The sequence below is a fragment of the Gallinula chloropus genome (genome assembly GCF_964237585.1).
Source record: "Gallinula chloropus genome assembly, chromosome: 5".
In the NCBI taxonomy this organism is placed as follows: Eukaryota; Metazoa; Chordata; class Aves; order Gruiformes; family Rallidae; genus Gallinula; species Gallinula chloropus.
Genome location: NC_140090.1, coordinates 59,615,285 through 59,640,962, shown reverse-complemented (window position 1 = coordinate 59,640,962; position 25,678 = coordinate 59,615,285). Strand labels below are relative to the sequence as shown.

The 25,678-nt window shown below is 47.6% G+C and overlaps 1 protein-coding gene across 1 annotated transcript; it reads right to left on the bottom strand.

Annotated features, from left to right (window-relative positions):
• Positions 1–200: 200 nt before the first annotated feature.
• On the bottom strand, positions 201–24,861 carry NDST2 (N-deacetylase and N-sulfotransferase 2; the record flags this gene model as incomplete). Its single annotated transcript, XM_084265398.1, has 13 exons — positions 201–2,125; positions 2,278–2,380; positions 3,795–3,904; positions 5,210–5,380; positions 5,587–5,761; positions 6,960–7,083; positions 8,065–8,161; positions 8,928–9,110; positions 14,206–14,334; positions 14,731–14,916; positions 16,385–16,539; positions 16,735–16,822; positions 23,869–24,861. 13 exons carry the CDS (start codon positions 24,859–24,861, stop codon positions 2,000–2,002), a joined length of 2,640 nt encoding a protein of 879 aa, XP_084121524.1. The 3' UTR covers positions 201–1,999.
• Between the last annotated feature and the right edge of the window lie 817 nt (positions 24,862–25,678).

Here is a 25,678-nt window from a genome sequence, read left to right as displayed (position 1 = left end):
ACCACCAGTAAGGAAGGAGGGGGCTCTGACTAGGGGTTGGGTGCTGTGCCAGCTCCTGCACCCCACAGCTGCACCTGCAGAGGAAGAAGCCTTAGGACACTGTTGTAACAAATGTGATTTAGACACCTTTGTTTTTCAGGTTATTTTACGCTTCTGCCAGCTTAGGGTCCATGACATCACTCCAAATCATCACAAAGAAGAAAAATAAGTAGTACATTTATTGAATCCACTTACTACTACTTCTAGCCTTTATTCAGACACTTGTGCTCAGCTTCGAGAGCCAAGAATTTCTCATTATCATTCAATGTGAATGATGCTATACATGAATCCAGTGCAGGAAGTCGGGCTCTTCTCTCTTAACAGCAGTGAGAGAGGGTTTTCTAGTCTTTCTGTCCTTTTTTGGCTGCACAAAATAACCCTTTCCAAGGGCACAAGAAATAAAATACTATATTGCATACTATATACATTTACATACAGCGGTAAATGCACCATTCATTCAGAAATACACAATACCTAAGGCTCAATGGAAAAGCTTAGTTGAAGCAACTTCTCTCCCCTGACAGGAGAAAAGGAGCTCGTGACAGGTATGGAAGTTTCCATACTCCGTGTTCATATGGATCCTGCCCCTCCTTTCCCTGAACTGCAGCAGTCTCCAGGGACCACTGCCCAGGAGGGAGGGACGATGGCCCACACGACTCCAGAAGCCCATGGCTCAGCAACAGAAAACATGTACAACCACGATGGAGGATTCCCTCTGAGAATAACCACCCAGCAGCTGCAGGAGCAGGCAAAGCACCTTATGTGTGCTTACTTGACTATGTGCAGAAGGGGTAAACTCAACAGCCCCTTCTGCATACAGGAAACCACTTCTAACCACAAGCTTTCCCTTTATACTTGAAGGATACTTACTTCTAACTGGGTTTGCTTTTCTCCTTGGATTGTTGGACTGTGGGGGGATTAAAACAGGTGCTAGCTACCAGCAGACATGGTGGGGGCCCTGGAGCTGCTGGAAGGAGAAACAGGTTGCTTTTTTGGGGGGGTTTTTTAGAGCTGATTAGAGTTGGGGAACTGCACTGTCTGCTTTCAGCTGCATCAGCCCGATTTTACAATACCTGAGTGCTGCCTCGCCTCCCCCAGCTGCTCTCCTGCACTACACATGCCTACAAAGTGCTCTAAGGGGACCTAGTACTCCTTGGTTAATCTTCTGAAATAGCTGAAGTCCCTGCAGAGAAAGACTTGCCCTGTTGCCACATATGGCAAGCTTTTCCCCAAGACAACAAATTAATTCTGTATGGCAGTAGCTGCACCTTTGCCTTCTCCCCCCACTGACCGAGCCACTGGACACCGTATCACACCAGCAATGCTGCAGGTAAGGGCAGGCCATAGTCTTGTTACACCTGTCTCCAGGCAGGTGCAGTCCCCAACAGCCACACACCGTGGCACTGTAACAATCATGGCTGCTGTACTCTGCAGGGGGAGGAACACCATGTTCCTGTACCTTCCCATGGCCCAACAGACTGCAGGATAAAAGCTGGGGTTTGCTGAGCTAGATTCCCCTTTTAATAAGCTGCTGCTCTTTCCTCAGCAGTGGTCTCAACAGCTCATCTCTTAAGTCTTAACTTTGGGACTCAGAGGAGTGACACATTACCTCTCCAGCTAGGGCCTGTTTCATATACTGAGAAGAGCAGTTTTAAACATAGAGTGTTAACCACGCTGTCTTTTCCCTGCTCAACGCAGGGCTGGCATTTGAGATCCTTCCTGTAAGTCAAAGTCAAAGTGTAACACACCATTAATACTCAAGAATGTGATTTGCACTCCGTGCCCCAGGGCAACCTCAGAGGCGGCAGCCCTTCCCCTTCCTAATGCAGGGAAAGGCTCCACATGCACGTTCTCTGCTCCTGTGCATCTGTCCAGTTGTTTTGGCTTGATGAGAGATGGCATCACAGCACACGTTGGAGCACCACACATCCCAATGGCACTGGGGGCAAGGGAACCCCTCTCAGCTCCAGCTGGAGTTCTGCAGTTCCTCTCGGAGCCAGGTTGGAAGGGGCTGCCCCAGTCTGTTCATCAGCTTGGACAGCTCGATGTTGTGCTCGCGGTAGAAGTCTCTCAGGAAGAGCCGTGACTGGGGGGAGACAGACCACGTTAGTGCGAAAGGACACGGTGCCCTCAACGTGTTCCACAGGTCAGCTGGGACACAGGTGGTAGGGAAATCCAGGTGGGTTGCTGGGGTGTTTCTACATCTCTTGCTGCCAACAGCTCGAGACAGTTACTCACCGAGGAATCCATCTCCGGGTATTTTCTTCCTTTGCTTTTTCCTAGGCATTTAGTCTTCCCTCCATCTAGCAGCTGACACCAAAATCCTTTTGCTTCATCAAATCTGAAAAGGACACTGCTCTTTAAAGATACAGCCACACGCCCAATTAGCAGCAGCAGCTAAGTGACATCATAGGTAGTTGGCAGTTCAAAGCTTTACCACTCAGGTTTGGGGCTTTTTAACTTATTTGTGACACTGGTTCCTTCTTTCTTTTTTAAGCACTTGGCTACTTGGACAAGAAATGGGTTATAACTGTGACTGCCTCAGCTTTATACACATTTCAGCAATAATCTGATGTTACAATATTTGTCTGGGGGGAGGAGAATAATAACCAGTGCTTTGAGTGTACATAAATTCCTGTGAATCTCCTTGCTGTAGTTGTGATGTGTTAGAGAATCCCCCGACCCTTTAAAGAGTCAGTGTGTGCTTCTTTCCTTGCTGAAACACAGGTGGTGTCAGGCAGTGCTGGGAACCACAGCTGGGCCATCCTGTCCCCACCATTGGCCAAAGGTGAGCCTGAGGTTTGAGCAAGTACCTCTGCCAATACAGCTGACCAATACAATTTCTTTTCTGACCCTGCACCACTACTGTAATGAGCCTGCTCACCATCACCATATGTGCCTCAGCAAGTGAGGCTTTCAAGTCCTCTGACACTCCTCTACAGCTGCTTTCCCCTGGGGAGCCATGTGCCACCCCCTTGGAAAACAACTGAATTGGTTCTCCTCCCCTTACTGTGAAAGGGCAACTGCTGTATGCCTACAAACACACACACTACCCACTACACTCAGCTAGCAGAGGCAGAGAAGATGTGACAACAGAGGTTTCAGCTGCAAAGAACGATATTGAGGATCTCCAGGGGGCTTGCAGAGTTCCCACTGAAGACTGATGGGGATATGGCCACAGTTCACCTTCATCTGCACCGTGGGCAAGATCACAGTAATGGCTGAGTAACATCCTTCAACTCAGTAGCAGTGAGGCAGCATCTCTGCTAACGCTTCCTCAGACAGCTCTGGGCACCTGTCAAGTCCATGTCTTCTGCAATAACAGGCTTTTTACCTCAAAACTGTGCAATGGGTCCCTAGTCTCTATCTGGTTGAAGATACAAGCAGCTTGTCACATTTTTTACCTCCTCTAACTCTCAGTCAGAAACAGGTTATGCCCCAGAGCATAAGGAGCACTAACAATTCCAGCACCTTTTCTGAAACCACACAGAGCAAATGGAAATGCTGTAATTACTGCTGAGAGCAACATCACGCTTCTCCATGCCAGTGCCAAAACCCAGCCCCTCCTATCATTTCTGGAAAGAGGAAGCTGTGAGTCTAGTCTCAGCACAGCATCTCATGCTATCTGAAGCTAATTTTAGGGTTAGGCATACCTCTGAAACCGTGGCAGGTCTTGTGGGCAGAAGTATTCTTCTGGTCAAGTCCTTAATAGTATCGCACTTGGCTAAGAAAGAACCCAAACCCAGTTTCCCTACCTGAGGGCCTGGGTGTAGTTGAAGAGCGGCGTGACTCCCAAGAACTTCTGGATGTTGTCCATTACAGAAGCAGGGTTGTGTCTCAGCTCCTGGCCATCCACAATGAGAAGCTGAAAAGAGAGTGGGCACTTCAGCCTCCAACAGCCTGTGCTGAATGACACCGTGAGCTGCCTGGTCCCAGCACTGCCCCCAGCCTTTGTGGGCGTGAGGAAAGGCTGCCAAAGCCTGTTCATGCTAGGGGAGACGTGGCCTGTTTGTCACCATGGACAGAGAAGTTATGATATGGCCCAGGGTATGCTAGATCATGATGGGCTTTGCTTAATGAATTTCCCTTTGGCCATGCCCCCTATTACTGAGTATTAAGGCCCAGCAGTAACAGGACTCACAGGTTGTCTCTGGAAACCTCATGTATTCTTTCTGCATGTGCCAAGTATTCTGTGACTTGTGATTACTCTCCTGCTACGCTTATGACAGACAGTAACAGACTAATAAATCACCTATTCCAAAGAGCACAACACAAACAGTCCCACGAGCTGAAGTCTGAGCACCCCTCGTTCATTATGAGAATGGAGTGCCTGGCTCCAGCACTGCTCAGCAGTAACCGCCAGGAACAACAAGGCAGGGAGACAGGAGGTGAAGAATGTTCTCCTGTGTCTCTCTCAGTCCTGGCAGATCTCTCATGAACAGTTTAGGCTACTGCTCTGGCAGAGAATAAGAGAGTAAATGGGCATTATACGGCTCTGCTGGATTACAGACTGCATGAGGATAACCCCCAGCGGCAGAGAGGAACTTGAAAAACATCCTAACTCACATCTACGAGACAGTTTCTAACTTTCTTGAGATTTGAGAGATAGAAATGGTCTCTGTTTATTAACTGACCTTTCTGCAATATCTACACAAAACACAGAATCCTGACATCTCTGCAGTGAAATTTCCCTGCAGCAGACAGCCCAAGGCTTCACACATGGGAACTAACAAACGGCAGAGTCCAAGAGCCTCTTCAAAACAATGAAACCACAGCCAGTAGCTCAACACCTACCAGGCCTGAAGAGGGTCCCTGGACTGCAGGTTGCCAAGATGAAAGGAAAGAAGAGCTAACACTGCTGTTCTTGCTGAACTGCTCAAGTTTCGGGAGCTCTCTGGGGGTCGCAGTATTCCCCTGCACTCCTTTACTTTTACAAACTCAATAAAGTGCAAAATTCAAGCCCAATGTTTTTTTTTAACAGCTCATACAGGAGCAAGTGGTGGCTCTTTTTTTCCAAAAGACAAGAGAGAAGGTAAAATGAAAATGGAGGGGGGGGGGGGGGGGGGGGGGTGTTGCAGCATGGGGGAGAATGCGTGCACATGCTATAGCTTGGTCTCCTCTCCACTAAACCTACAAGGGGCTCCAGGAGAGCCTCTACTGCCAAACCTACCTGCCCGGAGGGGTAGTGTGTGAGCCAGCGCTCTAGGTGAGTTGAATACCAGCCAGGGAGCAGGCAGCGGCTCTGCAGGTTGCGCAGTTCCTGAGGGGCCTGGGGTTTCGCAGAGACCACTTGGTAGAAGGTGTAATTGAGTGCCACAGGGTCATTGTGAGCCCGCTGGTGCTGAAAAACAGAAGCTGAATTCAGGAGCAGGACCACACAATTCTGACTTCAGCACCTCTAAGCAGACCCCACCGACTCAGCACAACCCCCACTCTGCAGGCATCCAGCGCCATCTCCCCTGTGGAAATGGATCCATGGCTTTCTGCCCCACCACAGTGGAACATCTCTCAACCCTCACCCACTGAGCAGTGCAGGGAAGTTGTTACCTGGTACCAGGAATAGGCTCGGTCAGCAGGGTTGATCAGAACAGTAATGATTTTGGCTCGAGGAAGCAGGGCTGCACCGCGCTTCGGTACTACCTCTGTGTCAAAGTAATTGGCGCTCTTCTCAAACATGAAGTCTGTGCTGGCATTGGAGGGGATGGGAAAGAATTCCATGTACCTGCCAAACAGACGGGGCACTGGTGAGCAGCATGGCCCAACAGAGAAATGGCACACAACACAGTGATGATCAGACCAGCTCCCAGAACTGCACCACCACAGCAATGCAAAGAATGGGCACATGGGTGCAGAGCTGGCAGGGACACGACTTGGAGGGAGAGGTGGAGCACAATACAGAAAGGTGATGCCAAGAGTGCATTCCCCAGGCCTAAGTCATCTGTCTCTGTCGCTCGGAGGTGGCGTGAAGAGCTCTGCTCTGTGTCACACAGTTTCCACCTTACTGATTTGGCACACTAAGACATTTGAGTAATGGTAAGGTAGAAGGTAATGGAGGGGCCTGTAAAGCACTGCAAGACAGGTCTCTGCTGAAATGCCATGCTAAACACCTATCTGTCAGCTACTACAACTGCTCTGAGGTGCTTGACACACGAGCTTCACTCAAGCACCAACGACCTCCCCGTATCTTGTCCTCTAAATGACCAGAGAAGTCACACAAAATCTCCCACCGCTCACGGGGAATGATGAATCCTGCCGCGGCAGATTCCTACTGCCACACAGCCGTTCCTCAGAGCCACGCCAGGGAGTGCAGTGCCACCATCGACCCCAAAGTTAATGCTCAGAGCAAGAAACAACTAAGATTTCTCTGCCTGGAAACACGTGGCACAGTAGTGCCCAAGTGACACTGGCATTTTCCTGCCAGGCAGGAATATCACAGTTGCATTCCTGTATGGGCAGAGAACAGGGAATACACATGGACACTGGAGCCAGTGCAAGGACTGCAGCAACGGCTCCAAGTCCAAAGGTCCCAGAACAAGAGTAGGGAGGTTGTCCCCTCCCTACTATGTGTCATAATTCAGAAACCACAAACAACTTTCTAATAAGCACATTTCTGTCTCTTTGGCATGTCAAAGGAGAGGAAATCTCATGACAGCACTGCATTCAAAAAAGACTCTGAAATTGTAAAGCTAAATCATGCCTAGAAATCCGCTGGTGAACAGTCACTAAAGTCAGAAACTACCTGTCCTGCTCCTGGGACGCAGCGTTTGGGTTAGCAGGGAAACAGAACGCGCTGAGCAACAGCGATGGAATCAGATGTTCAGGAACAGAGAAGCTACTGAGGTGTCTGGGGTGGAGATAAGAGCGAGACTCGGAAGACAACATGGGCACACCTTACCACAGAAACACGTCAGGATTCTTACCAATCGATTCCTTTGTGATAGTTGGGTCCATTAAAAAACTGGATCTCCTCAAAGGTGGATGGACTTGGGAAGTTACTGGTGACAGCTGGATGCATGGTCAAGAAGAAGTGCACAGCTGTTGTGCCTGCAACAGGAACCAGTTAATGGGACCTGGGCCACACATAATGCTTGGCTGAATGAAAGGCTTTATACTGCAAAACCAGCCCCTGCACCAGCACGCTCCTTAACTCATGCACCTTACAGCAGTGGTGGGTGGCACCAAGCACTTCTGACAACTTGACTCAGCAGTTCAATCCTATGTGTCAGCTCACACAGCTGATTTAAGTCACCTCCTTAACACAACAGCCTGTCACTCATGTTGGCTACCCTGTGGGCTACCCCAAGGACGCTTGTTTCACCTGGTGGCACAGCCACACTGTCAAGTGGCAGAACCCATACCTGCCAAACAGGAGGTGGCCTGGGCACTGCAGGACAGTATTGCCTGTTTGGGAAGATGTGCCAAAGGTTTGATAGCCAAGGTTGCCATTTCTCTGCACTACAGAGAAAGCCAAGGTTTGCAAACCTGGCTTTGGCTGAAGAGAACAAAATCTCTTCAGCCTACAAGGGATTCCTCAGGACCCTGCCAACCACAATGCCACAGCAGTTGAGAGGGGGTGACAGAAGTCAGACAAAAGAGGATCTCTACCTCCCACTGGCAGTGACATGGAACATGCAGTGGGGACACAGATCTGTTGCAATAAAAACGCTCAGGGGCATTCATCACAACCTTTGCAAAGCCTGTGTGTGTTAGTCCCGCTGACAGCTTATGTTTGTGACACCCTAAGGAGGGTCACCATTTCTCTAAGCTTCTGCAGAAAAGCCAAAACACAGCTCTGCAGGTAGGGCTTCTCCCTGCAAATCAGGACTGTGCCAAGCAAAGTACAGACAGACTTGCCAGATTTAGGTTAGAACAAATCTGAGATTCTCTGAAATGTCCTCTGCAGCCATTTGGCAGCTTCCACAAAGGGCAGCCACACAGCCCTACAACACAGCCCTTTCCAGCTCCCCTCTCTGCAGGAATGGGAGGGAAGCTGCAATCTGTCTTTAGATAAAGATTTCACATTACCAGTTTTCTGAGGTCCCACGATGAGGAACTTGGGGAGTCGATCACACGTTTTCTCTTTGGACCAGATATCCTTGTGCCTCTTATCGTCACAGGGATTCTGCAGCACAAATGAGGGGATTAAGCACCACCACAGGAGCCAAGGGAAAGCGGAGGAAAAGCTGGAAGGCCAGTCCTCTTGGGAAAACGCTCTGAGCATATGAAGAGCACTTCACAGACACACTGCTGCACAGCCAGGCATCAAGAAGAGTTAAGTGAAAACTCAGGGGAACATTTTTAAGAGCTCTAAAGTGACATGAGAGCCAAAGTCCCTCTGAGAGCGTTAACTGCAGGCCCTGCCCTATGCAGCCAGGCTGGGCTGGGCCACCACCACAGTACAGCTCAACTTCTGGCAGACAGACAGCTCTATCACCTTCAGTTAATTTCATCTGCTCATTACTGTGCAGAGCTGCTGCACTGGGATAAAATGGCATAAGCATGTTTTTATTTAATGAACATGAATTCTGCAGTGTGAAATTACTTTAAGATTAATCACATTAACATGCTTGCAAGCTCCTCCAGCACCAAACAGGGTTCCTTCCCTGCACACCTAACATTTCCAGCAGCTTGTTCTAATATAAGCCCTTTAATTACCCAAGTGCCCACAGACCTGCGCCCCAGTCACCTATGACAGCCACCTCTGTCCGTAAACTCACATCGTGCCTGTCTCCTACTGCTCCTACTCCCCATCCCTTTCACCTTGCAATCTGCAAGCCTCAAGCCACAAAGGTTAAACCTAAAAGCTTTAACTGTTACCCTTCTGTGCTCTGGATCAGCAGTCTCACCACATTTAAATATGGTTGGAGCAGGTAAAGCTGCCTTCTCACCTGCCACAAGGGATTCTTCTCCTGGGGAAAGATTTCAAAGTACTTTTTTGCAAGTTGGACAGGGGGCAGTGTCTGCAGGCGAAGGTTGGTCCAGCACTGCACAAACTTCACCAGGCTCTCAAAAGTGTACAGTCCCAGGCGGTCATTCCCATAGTTGGACAGGTGGGTCATGAAGATGCTGATCTGAAAGTAGGAAGGACATGGGATACTGATAAACCAGGTACAGGACTGTTTCCTTCCTAGCTTGATTCCCCTCTCAGCAAGAGGCTGTTCACATCTCAGACTGCCCTGGTTGGCTGAGGTGATGAAGGACACAGCAGTGCCTTGACAAAAGAAATGGAGAAACGAAAGAAATGTAGCACTTGTAAAACAGGAGGAACTCAGGAGAGAAGAGACACAGACCTCTCAGCAACCCCGGGGAACAGTGAGACACAGACCTCTCAGCAACCCCGGGGAACAGTGAGACACAGACCTCTCAGCAACCCTGGGGAATGGTGAGACACAGACCTCTCAGCAACCCCGGGGAACTGTGCGGTGGGGTGATAACTGAGCCCTGGCTGCGAGTCCAGAACAGTTTCAAAATCCCACTGAAGTGGCTCTTGGACATTTAGGGAAACAAGGGTTAGACAGTGACTCCTCTCCTAGTCAAAACATTGCAAAGGCTCTTTCAAGAGAGAACAGGAGCTTCCCTTCCTCTCTCTGAGGCACAGCCAAGGTGATGTCTGGCTGCAGTGTTGGCTCTGGAGGAGCAGGGCAGGGAGAGGGGCAGCATGCTGCAGAGCAGGGCACAAGGGACAGCTTCCACAGGAGCTGTTCCTAGGCCCACGGCCTGTCAGCTTTCATTCATGTGGGAGTGTAAAGGAACAACTGGCAAGTCATGCTTTGAAATACAAACAGGAGTACCTGGGGATCTGAACACAGACTGCAAAGAGACACTGCATGAAGACATTGTCCTAGGAACAGACACCAGCCGATAAGGTTTTAATTCCCAAGAGCCTTCATCACAGGCAGCGCCTGAGAAATGTTCTGCTGAGCCTGAGGGTGTGAACCCTTGGGGAAAGTGGCACTGAGCACCCATGGGAGCCCCAGCAGCGCTGTGGTGCTTGGGAGCCTGTGTGCCATCTCTGCGCTTCTATCAAGCAGATACACTTCCCTCCTGCCTGCTTTTCAGTATCTTAATTTTTGGGAAAGGGTGCAGAAGGCTGCAGTCAGCTTGACTCTGGAGTGTGGCTTTGACTGAACCCATGAAATTGTGCACCCCAGTGCCTGTAACACAACAGCACTTTGCCAGACACAAACCACACCACAGCTAAAAGTCAGCAAAACAAAAGGAGAACACTGAGGCTGACTGGGTAATTCTGCACTCTCCACCCAGCGACTGCCAGTGTGATGCTGGTCGCAGTGCCCCCTATGGTGAGGAGGGGGCCAAGCGGGAAGCGATCTCCGTCACAGCAGGGGCACAGTTCAGGGGTGAATCCTGATGATGCCAGGTAAGGTCAGCAGGCAACAACAGGCTTCCCTGGCAGGGGGCAGGAATGGCATTCCCACTCACAGTAGGGGAAGAGTAAAAGGGGGAAACAAGAGACAGATGGTGTTGGGATGAACACATTTGCTGGCACTCTGGAGGTCTGAATTCAGTTTTCTGCCCAGTGCCACCATAGACTGGGCTCGGTGTGACGAGAGGTACTGATAGACTGTAGCTCTTTGCATCTAAGCCATACCCAAGATACTGTGGAATTAATTTAATCCTGTCCATAACGTGCTCACACCTCAGGGCCTTTGGGAGGCAACAGAAAACAGTGCCAGGACTCTGGGACACGTGGAAAGGAAGTGAAGTTAAGGATTTGTCTGCCTGTGAGTTTTTCACTTCTGGTTTCCCACTGACCCGACAGAGATGCCCTGCCAGACAGGCTCCAGCACCTGCTTCAGGCAGTGTGTGCAAGGTGCTGCTGTGTGAACACAACAGCGAGCAGAGGGCAGGAAGGCCTGTCCAGCTGCAGGGCTGGGACATGGAGCACCTAAGGCAGCAAAAGGATGTGTCTCCTCTTGCATTGTGCCCGTTTCTGAGAGACCCCAGGAAGGTGGTGTGGCAGCAAAGGGTGGCCCATCATTTTGACTTGCTAGTGAAACATTTAGAGGAAAACTTCCTGCATGAGGCACTGGCTCACTGGCATAAACCAGGTACCGCAGCAGGGAGGACGTGGGTCACCACCTGGGCCCCTTCAAGATTTCCTGAGCAGAAAAAGCCTGCATGTGACCCAGGCTTGTAACTGTGTCAAGACTGACTGCATTTGGGGGTAAAAGTGCTCACACAGGTAACGCTGTCCCCTGCAAACACTCACAAGCACCTGGACTTAGAAGACAATGAGCCATTTCCCTGTACTTCTGAGTGTGCAGTCATGTCCTGTAACCCATGCACTGTTTAATGAGGCCTGGCAGCTTGCTCTGCCTCATCACAGCTGCTGCTGCCAAAACAGCTCTGAGCACTACTTCTGACATAAGCTGCACTCAAGTCCCATCATTCCTTCCTTCCCTCCCTCCCATCCACACCCAGTCAGCCTGGGAACTGGCTTGGTAATAACACCTCCCTCCTCTCCCTCTCCTTTCCACTCTCAGCATGCCACAACTTCCCTTCTTTCACACCAAGGAAAGATGAGAAGAAAGGTCACAGATTGCCTAGAACACAGAGAGTAGGAGGGTATGAGCATCCTTGCAATATGTAACAGGCATCTGTGGGCACAGCAGTAACCTGCCTGCATAGTGTGAGCAAAAGTGCTTGTGAGAAGTGATCACAGAGAGGCCGTTTGCTCCTGGGAAACAGCGACAGGGCACAGGGCAGCCTGTCTGCTGAGCATCAACAGGAATCTCCTTCCTGACATCAGACCTTGTTCACCAGTCAGGAGATCAGACATCTTCTGTTTGCACTGCGGAGCTGATCGTACACAGAGAGGCCTGGAGACTCCTGCATGCACACATCCACTCAAAGGGAGCTGGAAGCACCAGAAAGGACTGAAAGAGCCTGGTCCAAGTCTGCTAGGGATCACTGCTGGGGCTGTGGGGCTGGCCAGCTTTCCATCAGGGCTGTGAGATGGCTCTATCAGCCAGGGGAGGAATGCAAGGGTCTGAGTCACTGTGCAAACACAGCAATGAAGAGGAGCTTAGAGCACAGCACTCCACTGCTGACAGAGAAATGCTCCACTGCCAAAGGTAAACATCGGAGCATCTGAAGGTGCCTGAGAGAGTTTTAAAAGTCATGGCGAAGAGCCAACAGCAAACCTGGGACATGAGCTCATCCTGTTCCACAGCACAAACTTCCCAAACTTTCTGGATCACAGATCACTGCCAGCTGCTTTGACCACAACGTGCTTATCAGCAAATTTTACTGTGTAGCTCTAGAAACTACATGTCTCCTTGGCACAGCCTCCTAGACTAGCAATGATCTCTGAATTACAGGCTGGCAACTTGTTTTCCAAGAGAAACCAGGTGCTCTTAAGTGTTGCAGTGGCTATTTCTGCAGGCATTCTTTAAGATCTGACCATTCTGAAGTAGGACAAGGTGGAATTAACCCAACATATGGGAAGAGAAACCCAGAAAAGCAATGGTCACAGAGAAGCAAGCAGTTTCTTTCCATCCATAATGCAATCTCCTTACTATAGACTTCTATTAAGCAGGTAAGGTTGGTTGCTGTGTGTCAGGTAGTAGGGACTGAAGGCTGGCTTCCAGACCTTGGGGATGGAAGGTTGGCTTCCAGACCTGGAAGTATGAACCCCGACAGCTTTTAATGTAGAGCTGTCACAGACCCAGAGTTTCTGCAGATCATACACCAAACTAGAGCTGGTCACAGGCTAACCTTCAGAAAGCCAGGGCCTGTTTGTAAACAGGTTGTGAGATGCACCCAGAGGACAATGGTTTTCATTATCACAGTTCTACTTCTAGGACTAGAGTGGCATGAAACACTACAAAAAAGCAAGAGACATAAAAAACCAAGCTCACTGAGGGAAAAAGCTTGATTTTCTGATTCACTGATCCTCTACAGTTCCAACCAAAATTGGCTAAAGCTGCACATTCAATCCTGCAATCAAGATACAAAAGAAGGAGGGAGTGAAAGAAAACATCACAGTGCGCAGAGCCACTGATGTTACATGACAAATCCTCCAAACAAGAACTCAATGACTGGCACAAGTGCTCTAGGAAGCCACCTAGGAAGCCAGTGAGAAGCAATGTACTTTCTCTCACATCTGCTTGCATGTCTTCTTGACCATACTCAGGCACTGGGGGAAAAGATTTGTAAAGCAGAAGTAAGAGGGTACAAATTTGGAAGTCAGGAGAAAAGAAGACATTAAACATCATTATATACAGGAGTGACTACAGAATGAGACATTCTAAAATCACCATTTAAACCTGGCAGGGTAACAGTGTAATGCTCATTCAGAGAAAGTGAGAAGAACAGGTGTCAAACAGCTTTAGTAAGAAACAAATTAAGGTGGGGAATTGAGAAAGTTATTGTACAATCAAGAAGGGTTGCATGTCTTCCTGCTGCAGCCAACAAGCAGGAATGTGAGGAAGTGTGATCTGTGGTTGCAGGGGGCTACAAAGCTTCATCTCCTAATTCTATCCACTCAGGATTTTCTAAAAACGACCAATTTTTGTGTCTCTTGCCACCTAGTGCTTCTTCCCAGCTTCAACTCATGTGATACATCATTCATGGCTACGCACTGGGAAGGGACTGCAGGGTGCTGAAGGTACTACATTAGCCTGGTAGCTTGACACAACTGGGAAGCATTCAGAGGGAATGGATGACAGCAACGTCACAAAAAGGCACATGGCAATTGTTTCAAGTGGATACCTATTGAAAGAAAGGGGAGAACGCTCCGTAACGGAAGCCCAGAGAAAGCAATTATTCTGAACAAAACTCCTCAGTGAGCCAGGGGAGAAGCCAACAGGCAGCAGATGTGTGTGGAACAGAAGGCAACAAGGCACATCTCACTCCTGATTCAGAAGATGCAGTGGCCTAGGTAACACCCACTCTGTTGGGACATGCTCAGCATGTCACCCTGGCTGGTTTCTGCCTGAGGGGTGCTGTATTTGCCAACACTCAGTACTGATGCTTCCTTGGCAGTGTGTAAAGCGAGGCAGCATGAACTAGCCAGTACTTCCTTGGCATCACACTGGAGATACCCACACCATGACTGATGGGTGTCATACTGAGTCTCTTGTAAGATCCCACCCTTTCCCACGTCAGGACATAAGCTGAGACACCCCTTTCAGATGAACTTACTGGGTTCAGGAGCACCGTCAGGAAGAGTTCACCACCACGAATGCTCTTGTCCAACTCCTTTGAGCCACCAGGATATTCATTATAGAAGATAGTGTGAGTAAAAAGACCACAGGTCTGTCGAGGAAGAACCTGGTAATATTAGAGGAAAGCAAAGTTAGGTAAGAGGTAGATGCAGCAGAATCTACACACCAGTGAGTCACAGCAGCACTCCACAAAGCAACATGGAGAGCAAGGGACACAAGCAACATAGTTTCAGAGGACTCTTGACATTCCTCCCAACCATTTACTCGCCACAGTGCCAACAGCTCAGTGGGATCTCAGTTTAGTCTTCCTGTGCTTGGTTTTGCTCTCCTCCACTCAGTACTGACCTCTGAGTTCTCCCACGAAACACAGAAACTGGCTTTAGGCAAGAATTTCCCTTTTCCTTGTCCGAATGACTTTGGAAACACTGGTGATGTGAGATTACTCTCTCTGGTGCAGGTCACTGTGACACTGTCCCTTCGGCAGGAGGAGGGGTGTGCTCACCATGATTCCGTTATGGATGAAGCCACGCCGGTAGCGGGCCGGCCGCAGGTGTGGGTATTCCTCGGTGCTCGTGACTTGGATGCTCCAAACGGATTTCCACGCCTCGTAGAGCTGCGTGTGCACAGGATAAACCCCAGAATGGTGGGGGGCTACGGCGTAGCCCAAGTCTGTGGGAATCCCATGCTCCTGAAAGCAGAATATGCAGCTCAATTACTAACTAATATCCTTAATAAGGACCATACTTAGCAACAGGCTTCAAGCTGGAGCAAGGTGACAGAGTAGCATGAAAACCCTCTGGAGTGGGAAACCTGAGATGCTGCTTGTACTTCTTGTTTTATGCACCTATGGAAATACAAGGTGACTCTGTATCAACTTCAGCACTGATAACAGCTGCTGTAAAAATGGTCTCAGAGCTTGCAGGTGTGACAAATCAGATTAATTCACAAGCCTCAGGTCAGGCTCCTTGGTTACTACAAACTAATTGATGCTGTTAAGTGACACATCTCATTCCCACAATGCCTAGATCTGAGTCACTGGAGGAGGAAAACAAAATTTCCTTAACTGATATAGAAGGAAAGGAAGATGACAACTGGGGCCTGTATTGTCTCTAGCAAGTCAAAGAAAAGCGGACATGAAGCAAGAGGCTGTTGAGGGTGAAGATATGGGGCCTGGAGCTATACTCAAATGGCAGGAAATATCTGAATTTCATGGTTTTTAATTCTACTATGCAGTTCTGGTAACAACACGAGTGACGACAGCTCTGCCCCAGTGGTGTATAATAAAAACAGAGCCCCCAGATGAACCAACAACCTTCTCCTTCCCACTGCTAGCCTGTTTTACATTAAATATCTGTAATTGTGCTCTGTGCTTTGTCTTTCTTTGCAAAAGACTGCACTGTTATTTAACCAGGAAAAGAGGCGGCCTAAATTGTTTCTATAATGCTGCAACTGTGCTCTGAATTCCAGATCATTCCTAATCTGTGTGTGTCATGGGAACACAAGAGGGCAGACAGATATTCCCGAGGGGATTACCATCAAAAGAACCAAAGTAGAGGTGAAGAGGACGTTTCTTTTCAGAGAAACATATATGCTATATTCAACTCTGGGCTGTAAGCATCAAACAGACATTGTTCCAGCAGTGCAGGATGTTCAAGGCTTCCCTCTCCTCTGCCAAAACCCAGGGAATTTCCCCTGGATTTCCTAGATAAGTAGCTTCCTTCAGCATTGTCTGGGGAGGCCAGAAGCAGGGCTGTTAGCACACACAGCATTTTATACTACCAACCAGGTGACTTCCTTACAAAACCACAGTGAATAAGGATGGAAAAGGAAATGCCTTCTCACTGCCAGAGTTTGTAAATTAATTGGATTTGGATGGTAATGCTACAAATTCACACCTCAGCAAACAAGAGCCTTGGGATTTGTACCCTGAGGCCATGCAGGTGCCAGGAAACACTTCCCATTGCACAGGCAGGCACTCAGATGGTGTTTCTTGCTTGACAACAGCAGGAGCCACGCACCAATTTAAACTTTCAAAACTGCCTTTCTTAAAGGCAGCCAAGTTACAAGACTGGCATTTGGGTTCAGCAGTGTCTGAACAGCTATTCCAGAAGAATGCTTAAGGACTAATACTGTAAATAAACTCTGATGCCCCTTACCACAGCAAACTGTTTGTTGAGCTTCATCTGCTCGGCCAGCACAGTGACATTGTGGAAAAGATGAGGCTGCATGTGACTCCACATGTGAGGGAACCACCAGAACTCCTTCCTGTGTTTGAGTAGCATGTCATCCCCTTCATCTTCCTCATCTGTACCTACAGAGAGCAGAAAAGTAAGTGGAAAAACCAAAGGCAGAAGAGGGGCTCAGTGTTCCAAAGCATGGACTATTTCCCTGCAATGCTGAGTCCTTCCAACAGAGAATCATGCTCTCTAACATGTGACACACACACACACAGATGACCATGGGGGCCACACGCAGCTGGTGGGACAAAGGGGTGCAGGGGGCTTACCTGTATGGTAGAATTTCCCTGAGAAGCCCAGGTTGAAGGTGAAATTTGGGACTAAAGTTCTCAGCTTATTCTGTGTGCTCAGTAAAGCCTGTTTGAATGAAAGGAAAAAAATGTTCATATTCAGTTGCTCTACAACCTTTCTGTGCTGAATTGGCACCCAGGTCAGTGTGAAGAGGCATCACAGGGGATGGCACTAGGGCGTTGCTGCCTGGGGAGTGAAGCAGAGCAGCCAAGGGCTCCACATACAGTCCTTACATGAAGTAGCTCTGCTGTACTAAATGATGCTGCTTTAAAACTAGTCAGATAGATGATGGTCTCCACTTTGAAGTGAAGGACACAGTCTGTGCTAAGGGAAAGGGACAGTAGATCACTTCCAAGCAACAGATCCCTTACTCTTTCCATGTTCAACATCAATGCTCCTCCCCTCCTCTCCCATGTCGGCTGTGACTTTGCTATTGAACCTCTGTTCCTCCTCTGAGCCTACACGTTAATGAAAAGGAGGATGGGGGAGCACATGATGCACAGTTGAAGGAAAGAGAAGTCAGTAATACTGTGCACAGTAATTTAAGTGATCCAAAGGGAGGGGGCTTTTGTTTAGAGAGAAGAGATGATTTACAGAATTATCCATGCAAGGGGTCCTGTCACAGCAGGGAGGTATCCCTGGCTTTATGTCCCTAGAAAGCACCAAAATCCTATTGCAGCAGAACAGTATCCTGGATTCTGAAAAGAAAACTCATGGGAGCTGATGTTCAGAGTCATGACAGCTCCTACAGGTTCTCTCTTGCTCACTTGTGTCTGCTTTAAATGTCCAAAATAATCGCTATAACCAAAGGGAAGAAGCCTTGTGCCAGAAACCCCAAGGTCCAGCAGTGTACAGAGTAAAACAGCAGCCAGCCTTGACAGAAGAACACCCCTGAGGCCCGGCATATCACAGGCATGTAACACACAAACACCAGTCACATTTCTTCTGCTAGTAAACAATAAAAAGAGAGAAGCTCCCAGATGCATGCTCTGCTGCTACCTGTGTGCTTCAGAAGTGCCACTGGTGCTGCTCCCTACGGGAGGAGTTCTCAATCAAACAGGGACCTGGCAGGAGGGCTGCTGGCAGGTGACTGAGATGGTCCTTGCCCAGCCAGTTATTTAGATTTTAATAGCTTTTCTAAGAAAACAATGGATCAGTGGCTGCACCAAGGTGAAGGTGATGACCTCTCCACAGCAGACTTGGGCTGGATACAAATACACAAGCAACTTGCACACGGTACTGGGGAAAGCATACAGACTTTTCAAACAGTGCAGGGGAGAAAGGCAGATCTTTCTTTATCAGCTGCCCTTCCCCAGCCTCACGAAGCACAAAAGAGCACTACAACGCTGTTCACACAGCTGGTGCTCTAGAGGCAGTATTTAGGCACAGTGCTCTGTAGGTGGTGAACGTGCATTCACAAAGCCAGCCTCATTCAGCAGAGGGACCAGCCTTGACACCCACCACTTAAGGATAACCTGAGAAATCACTGCTGCCGCTACTGTTTCCAAACAGTGTTGACCAAACACAGACCATCACATTAATTTAGAGATTGTGACTTCTGTAGTTTACCCATTCACTTCCAGCACACATTCACTGCCAAGGTACCTTGGAGCAAACAAGCTGAGAGGTTTTATTCCCAAGGCAGGCAGCCTATGACCTCTCACACACGGCAAGGTGGGAAGACCAGACAGATTATTTCTGCAGCGCTGCAGACAGTCTCAGTGCTCTCTCTGAGGGAATGAAGCTTTCAGACTCTTCCCTAGAGACACACTTAATTGCCTGTTCCTTCTCTCCAGTCACACAACAGTGACGACAAACGCAGCCTAGGACAAATTTCAAAGATCCTAGTTCCCTCATGGTGACATCCCTACAGCATCCTTACCCCAGTCCCCACTCAAGAGTAGTATTTGGGAAAATGTATGGCACATGCATTTCCAGAACCTATTGCATATGCAGCAGCACTGATGGCTGGAGCCTCCTTTGCTGCCCACGTTCTAGAATTGGCAACGGGAGGTCAGGTTGCCCTCATGTAACCTGTAAGACACAGGGACTCACCCCACACATCAAAGAACACAAACTGAGAGCTGTGTGTCTCTCTGCAGAGAAACACCTGTCTTTCCAGCTGGATGACAATACTGAATCAAATTTGGGACCGTCCCCTTTAACACATCAAGTATCTTAGACAGGAAAGTGCCACTTTCTTTTCTTGTCTCCACAGCTGTCCCAAGCCTCACCACTTCTGCTACCCTGAAAGGCACATCCAGTTCCTCAAGCTTGGGTAGGAAGGTGAAGGGAGGAAAGACAGCGGTTAAGAGGCTTTGCATTCCTCTGCACAGAGGGAGATTTAAAGCCTGGCTGGGGTTACCATGACAACACATCTGTCTAATGATAAATCCCAAAAAGCCCTGCTCCAGCAGGCAGCAATCCTGTGTGTCCAGGGAAGGAGGCCCCAGAAATTCTGCAACTGGAGCCCTATGGAGTCTTGCTTTCCTCTGGGGTTTATTGCTAATTGTTTGCCATCCCCCTGCTGATGGTGAGTCCTTTTCACAGCCACATCCATAAAGTGGCATGACGTAGGTTTGAAGAGGTGTTTTTCCCCTGCACAGGATAAAAGAGACTAAGTAAAATATTTGGACATTTCTTTCAACAAACTATGTGTTCACTGCTCCCTGCACACTGGCTCAAAGAGGTCTGTGAGCTGTAGTAAGGTGAAACAATACAGACATGGAAATGGGCTGGGAAGATGGCACTTTTCTCTGACACCTCTGCACTCTTGTTTCTCTTCTTTATAAAGTAGGACGAACATGATAGTACTAATAATATCTTACAGGTGACTTAAATGGAGTTTCATTTATATCCATAACATGCTCTGTGATTCTCAAATGAAAGGCAATCAAGAAATGTGGAGTAGGCTATCCATTAAGATATAAAATAGCTAACAAGATGCAAACAGACCTTTATGTGCATATTTAAGAAATTGAGTTGCTCATGTGGTACAGGACATAAGGTTAGCATTTTAGCTGTCCCCTATCTCTAAAAAGCAAACTTTCTTCCCCTAGAAAACTGCTCCTCCAATCCCTCCAAATATTTCTGTTTTATATTTCCTGTCTTCCATTCCAAAAGTCCTTCCAAGGCCACCAGCTAGCCAGAAAGGCCCCTTCCCCAGGTAAGCTCCTCGCTAGAAACTCAGCAAGGCTCATCCCAGGAAGGAACAGATGAGGTCTCCAAGAGATTCCCAGCACTGGCCACCAGAACTCATAAGCCACATCAAACCCAGACCTGATTCATGCTTGTCACAGTCTATCAGAGAACATTCTCTGCAACTCACAACCTGTATTTTTGGAGACTCTCAATACTTAACTGGGGCAGCCATGCTGCAGGCCCAAGTGATATTCAAGGCCATCATTTAAAAAAAAAAGACTTTGTTTATAATTTCAAATGCTACTATGCAAATGTTAGTGAAAAAAAAATGTGCCTTTTGTTGCAACACATTAAAAATAAAATCTATACAATCTCACTGATGGATCTGCAAAGATTTACTCTACAGTCACTAGATGCTCTTGATACCATCCAGTGAAAGACAAAGCCTCAATGGGGTTAAAATTCTAGGAGCAAAAAGAAACCAGGGGAAGCCACAGCACCCTGACTGTACCCTCTTTAGGACCTAATCCTCTTCCAAGACAACATGATGTCCTTCGCATCACAATAATATAGAACTGATCATTCATGCAATTCTGCTTTCTCAGCTATGAGATTTTTAAATTCCAAAAGTGTTTGCAGAGATTTTATCTTTTTCATACAAACCCTAAATATTACCTCCCCTGTCTCAGGGTCCCTCTAAAATGAGGCAAAAGAAAAGGGCGAAGTAAGATTGAAAGTCAGATGCTGGGCAGAGAGGATATGTGACTCTAGGAAAACAGACATGGGCAAATGAAAAGAAAGAGATGATGTAAGAAAGCAGAGTGCTTTTACAGTCTCTTCTCAAATGCTCACACAAAGAACACTAGCAACATGTTGCAGAAACATCTTCTTCATAGGAAATGCCCCTGTGGACACTGGACCGCACATTCTCTAGGGGATTTTTGTCAGTCTTCTTGCTGCCCAGCAGTAGCACTGGCATAGCTCAAAACAGTGCTGTCAAAAGAGAGAGCATCCACAGTACTGGTATGTCTACCTCCCCTACAATGTTAGAATCAGGGAGTTAGAAACTACTGAAAACGTATTTCAGGAAAGATCCTCGTCTACAATTTAGAACGGCAAGAGCTGGCTGGCAGCCTCCCTCATCATTCATAAACCAAAATGAAATGACTGTCCCTGATTTTCACTTATCTTGCTTTCAGACATGCTAGCAACAATCTCACTTTTTCTGCTCCTGTAGATATTACCAGCAAGAGTGGCAAAAGCTCACCTACTTATTCTTTTTTCCTCATACCTAAAGATGACCAGAAAGAACCGTAAAAGCCAAGTTCTTCTGCATTAGAAATGGCTTGTGTTTGCTGGCTAATTCCATGGCGGTTTAGTAAATTCCAGGGATTGCTGTTTTGGAAGAGACTCGATGTGGAATAATAGAGAAGTGATTCTCTGAGATTTTGTTTTGCTGATTACATGCAGCTCAAATCTCTGGCAAACCTTACCAGGGAAAAATGTTTTCCCTGCACAACTTCCAACTGTTTCACTTCAGCTGAGGACTGCAAGCTCCTGCTGCAGCCCTTTGTCAGAGCCAGGAACTGAAGGGTTATCACCTTTAAAGTAAAAGCAAGCATGATTCCTCTTTTCCTTATAAAGAATAAAGCTATTCAGCTCTCCTTAAAGCACCACAAATAAAAACATTTTCCCTTTCACTCAGGACATCTACCATGGGCATGCATTTGATCAAATTATACTCAGCACTTGCTTTGAATAGTCATTTTGTCTCAGAAGCTCTCTGAATGTGGACCTGCATATTGCAAACAGGCTCACTGGGACAGCAGTCAATTTTATACCTTCACACAACATTCAATCTTCAAACTGCTACCCAGATCACTGTAATCTAAGCTTTAAGATAAGGAGCTGTGTGTTGAGATAACAGCCCTGAAACAGAGCTTTCATATAAAAGGCCAAAGAAAATGCCAGCTGTTCTGTCACTATTATATCCCCTTCCCTCCCCACAGTGAGAGGCTATCAACAAATCCACGGAGTTATTTCTCACTTTTAAAAAATAAAAATTCATTAACCTCTTGTGGCTCTGCAATCAGAGAGCTTCCTTTAAATGGATAAATCTGGGTTTTATCTGCTTTTCCCGAGATTCTCTGCTTACTGATCACAGATTATTCCTCCATTTTACCCTGTTAAAACCCAAACAAAGCATCTTTTGGAATTATCTCGTCTGGTTGGTTTTTTTAAACATCGCTAGAGCAGCCTTTGTTTCCAAGAGCTTTGCCCACCTATCTCCTGTTTTCTCACATGGGTCTGTAACTGGCACAAGCATAGCAGAGGTGAGAATTTCTGCTGGTTTGGACTAGAAAGTGCAGGGCCTGCTTCAGGAACAAGATAAGAATGTGACTCTTCAAAATAAGAAAAGCTTTCAGAGCATTTCAGCACCTCAAAACACAAGGAAATTGTAGTGAAACAAAGAAAATCTTAGCATTTTCCTTAAGTATCATATACAAGTGGTGTGTTTTTCTATGCCTGTCTGCTTGGAAACACATCTTCTCTATTTGTTTTCTTAAGAGGGCTACAGTCAAAGGTGGCTTTAAAGAATTATTAAACAATGAAGCAAGTAAAATAAATAATAACATTAAATCAGAGGTGCTTCAGACATGCAGCTCAAAATGAATTGAAAAGATAAAGCTAGCTCCAAATGGAATCCAGGGGTCTCCTTTACCCCAAGTTAAGCCTGGGATCAGAAGCAGAACTTAAGAACATTGAGTTTAACTAAGGTATGTCTTGCATGGATGCATAAAACACGTAGTTTTATGCTACATGTTATATGATGAGACTGATAGTGAGGAGGAAAGGTGCACCTGGGAACATGTAATGGATGAGGTTCAGTTCAGGTAAGGGGACACACATGTACAGCTATTTCATTTTAACGCTTTGCTTTGCCTTGCATGTTCCGTGCTCTTGGATGAAAGGTGAAAGGATGCTTCACTTTGAAGCTGTTTTGGAAACATGGCAAGGGCAAGTGCTAAATGGGAATCCAGAGTGAAAGACCTGGGGCCTCAGACCACTGGCAACAGCCTCAGCATACCTGCCTCAATGGCTACAAACCAGAATTGATGGGAAGACACAAAAGCAAGCCCTTGGCTCCAACAAGCAGCATGTGTACACATATTGCAGACTTAGAAGAGCACTTTATCACATATTTTCCAGGACACAGAGGAAGGGGCACTTAGTTTCTTACCTTCTTCCTACTTGTTTTTCCTTACCCTGTCTTGCCTCCCTCTCCTCCACAGAAATCTCTCTCTCTCTCTCTCTCTCTCTGTGCCTTTCCCACATCCTTTCTTATAGGTCACTGCATTACTCAAGGAACTGCCAAGGAAAGCAAACCATAAAGATGGCATCTCTTTCCCAATCATGAGGCCACAGAGACGGTTCTTGTGAAAGCTTGATCTGAGCATGTCTCCCTGGTGAATTTTTGGATATCCCTTGCCCAGGGATGGGGGTGCTGGAGGAGAATATGTAATGAAGGATGAGAAAAAAAACTTTCTTTTCCCAGTTTGGTCATGTCCTGAGAAGCTACATAGCTACAACATAGACTACAGCATTTACACCGCACAGACTGCCCTACAGTACTGCAATATAATGTACAATGTATACATATAAAATAAGTAATAATAAATACAATTCTATTTTATCACAACTTGTCTTTTCCTTTTGAAAGGTAGGGTTTACAGCTGCAAGTAGGTTGACAGAGGAAATCTGCATATGCTTGTTCCCTGTGTTGAAGGGGAGACAGGACAGACCATCCCGTATATGGTGCTTCAGCATCTTTGCAGGCTACTTCTCTGTTTAAGATGAGAAAAATTGCAGCAATAAACTCTTTCATTCAAATTAAATGCAACCTTGACTTTTCTGGCATACCACACACTAGAAAATTGTCTGGGGGCCTGTAGTTATTCTGGGGATTTTACCTCTACATCAGACACTTTCATGCGAGTGCCCTCTTTTCCCACAAATATATCATCAATGTCGACGAGGATGTAGCGATCAAGTGTGAGACAGAGGCGCTTGCCAGTCAAGTAGGCAATGGCATCCACGAAAATGAGTTTGTGCAGCCAAAAATTGAGGTTATTGCCAAAGAGAACCCGCTGAATCCCATCATGCAGACCCAGGTCCTGCACCACCGTGGCATGCAATGCTTTGTGGGTCGCCAGGTGAGGAATGGACTCCGAGGACTTCGTGCTGGCCAACAGCACTGGCTCATAGGTGCTGTGGTTTGACTGGAACACAGTCCAGTCATCACCAGGCAGGGGACCCTGCTCCACCTCGTTAGCCCGGGTGACATAGAGCAGGGGAGCACTAGGGTTGATGTGATAGTCCCGCAACCCCAAGTTGGAATGTAGGAAAAGGGGGAAACCCTTGAGCTGTGCACTGAGTAGGCTGTTCTCGTTGGCTTTGAAAAAGCCTATAATCCCCACTCCATACTCTACACAGTATTTGTCCAGCAACTCTCGGTTCCAAGCATCTAGATTCACATATTTAAGGATGTTCTCATAGATAATAAGAGCGTAACGTCCCCTGTCTTTGTCTGTCAGGGTGGGCATATCTCCTTTGCCAGGGGCGATCTCTGTCCTGTATTTAAACCGGCTAGATTCCAGGATGGCCACTATTTCCTGCCCCAGCTGGGAGTAAATGCTTTCCACGAAGACTAGCACCACAGGATCTGTGCGTGAGGTGTCCACCGATTTCGTGAGTCTCCAGTTGGCTTGCGGTGGGATCAAGACGCGGTGCTGGTTGCTGCAGTCACTGAACGGCAGGGGCGGTGGCTCCTTGATTTTGGGACTGTTAGTGACGTAGTAAGCCAGGAAGCACATGGAGACCAGGCTGAAGGCAATAAGCAGCACGATCAATCTGTGGAGCACCAGCTGCCGCACGTGCCGCGCTACTTTCCACAACTGAATCATGGTGAGGCGGGCTGCCCACCCCCTCCTCACTCTCTGCAACCAGGCTGCTCCTGAAATCTCCAGTGCTGCCGTGGCAGTACCCAGCAGCAGCTCGCAAAAAAGGAAGTGCAGCTGCGGAGAGAAGCAAAGCTAAAGCAAACAGCTACAAGGCTAGACTCCCAGGGATCTGCCATTTATCTCAAGTAACCATGGCCCTCAATTCCCATTGCTCTTTTGTGTGCTTCCTCCTCTTCTTTTCCTCTCACTCAGAAAAGTCTTTTGTAGGAGCAGGGTTTCCTGAGTCTCGTCTCCAACAGCAAATCAGTCTGTCATCCTGTGCATAAGCAGTTTCAGCTCAGTCTTCCCAGGTGTCCTGTTTCTCATTTAGCTGTTTCGCATTCACATGATGGCACTTTCTCTTTGCATCCTGCAATTTAAAAAGAAAAAGTCAATTCTTGGTATGAATTCATGGTATTTAATGGGTTTGAGATGCAATGGCAGGATCAGCAGGTGCTAGGTGGGCAGCATCACTCGCCTGTCAGCAAGCAGACCTGTTCCCTGAGAAGTGACGCACACCACTTGCGCGGGAGCTTGGCAGAACCACCTTAACGGCCTGGGGAAGAAGGATCCTGACAGTGCACAGGGACACAGCATTCACCTTGGGTGACAGTCACACACATCACAGCAAACGGAGCCAGCATATGGGACCTTCCATATGGGCCACTGAACAGAAAACTGGAAGCCCTTTTATTCTAGCCTGTATTTCCAAATTATCAAGTGGAGGAGAGAGCCCTTAAATTGTCTATCTTGTCCCCATGCTAACAATGATATGTCTGAG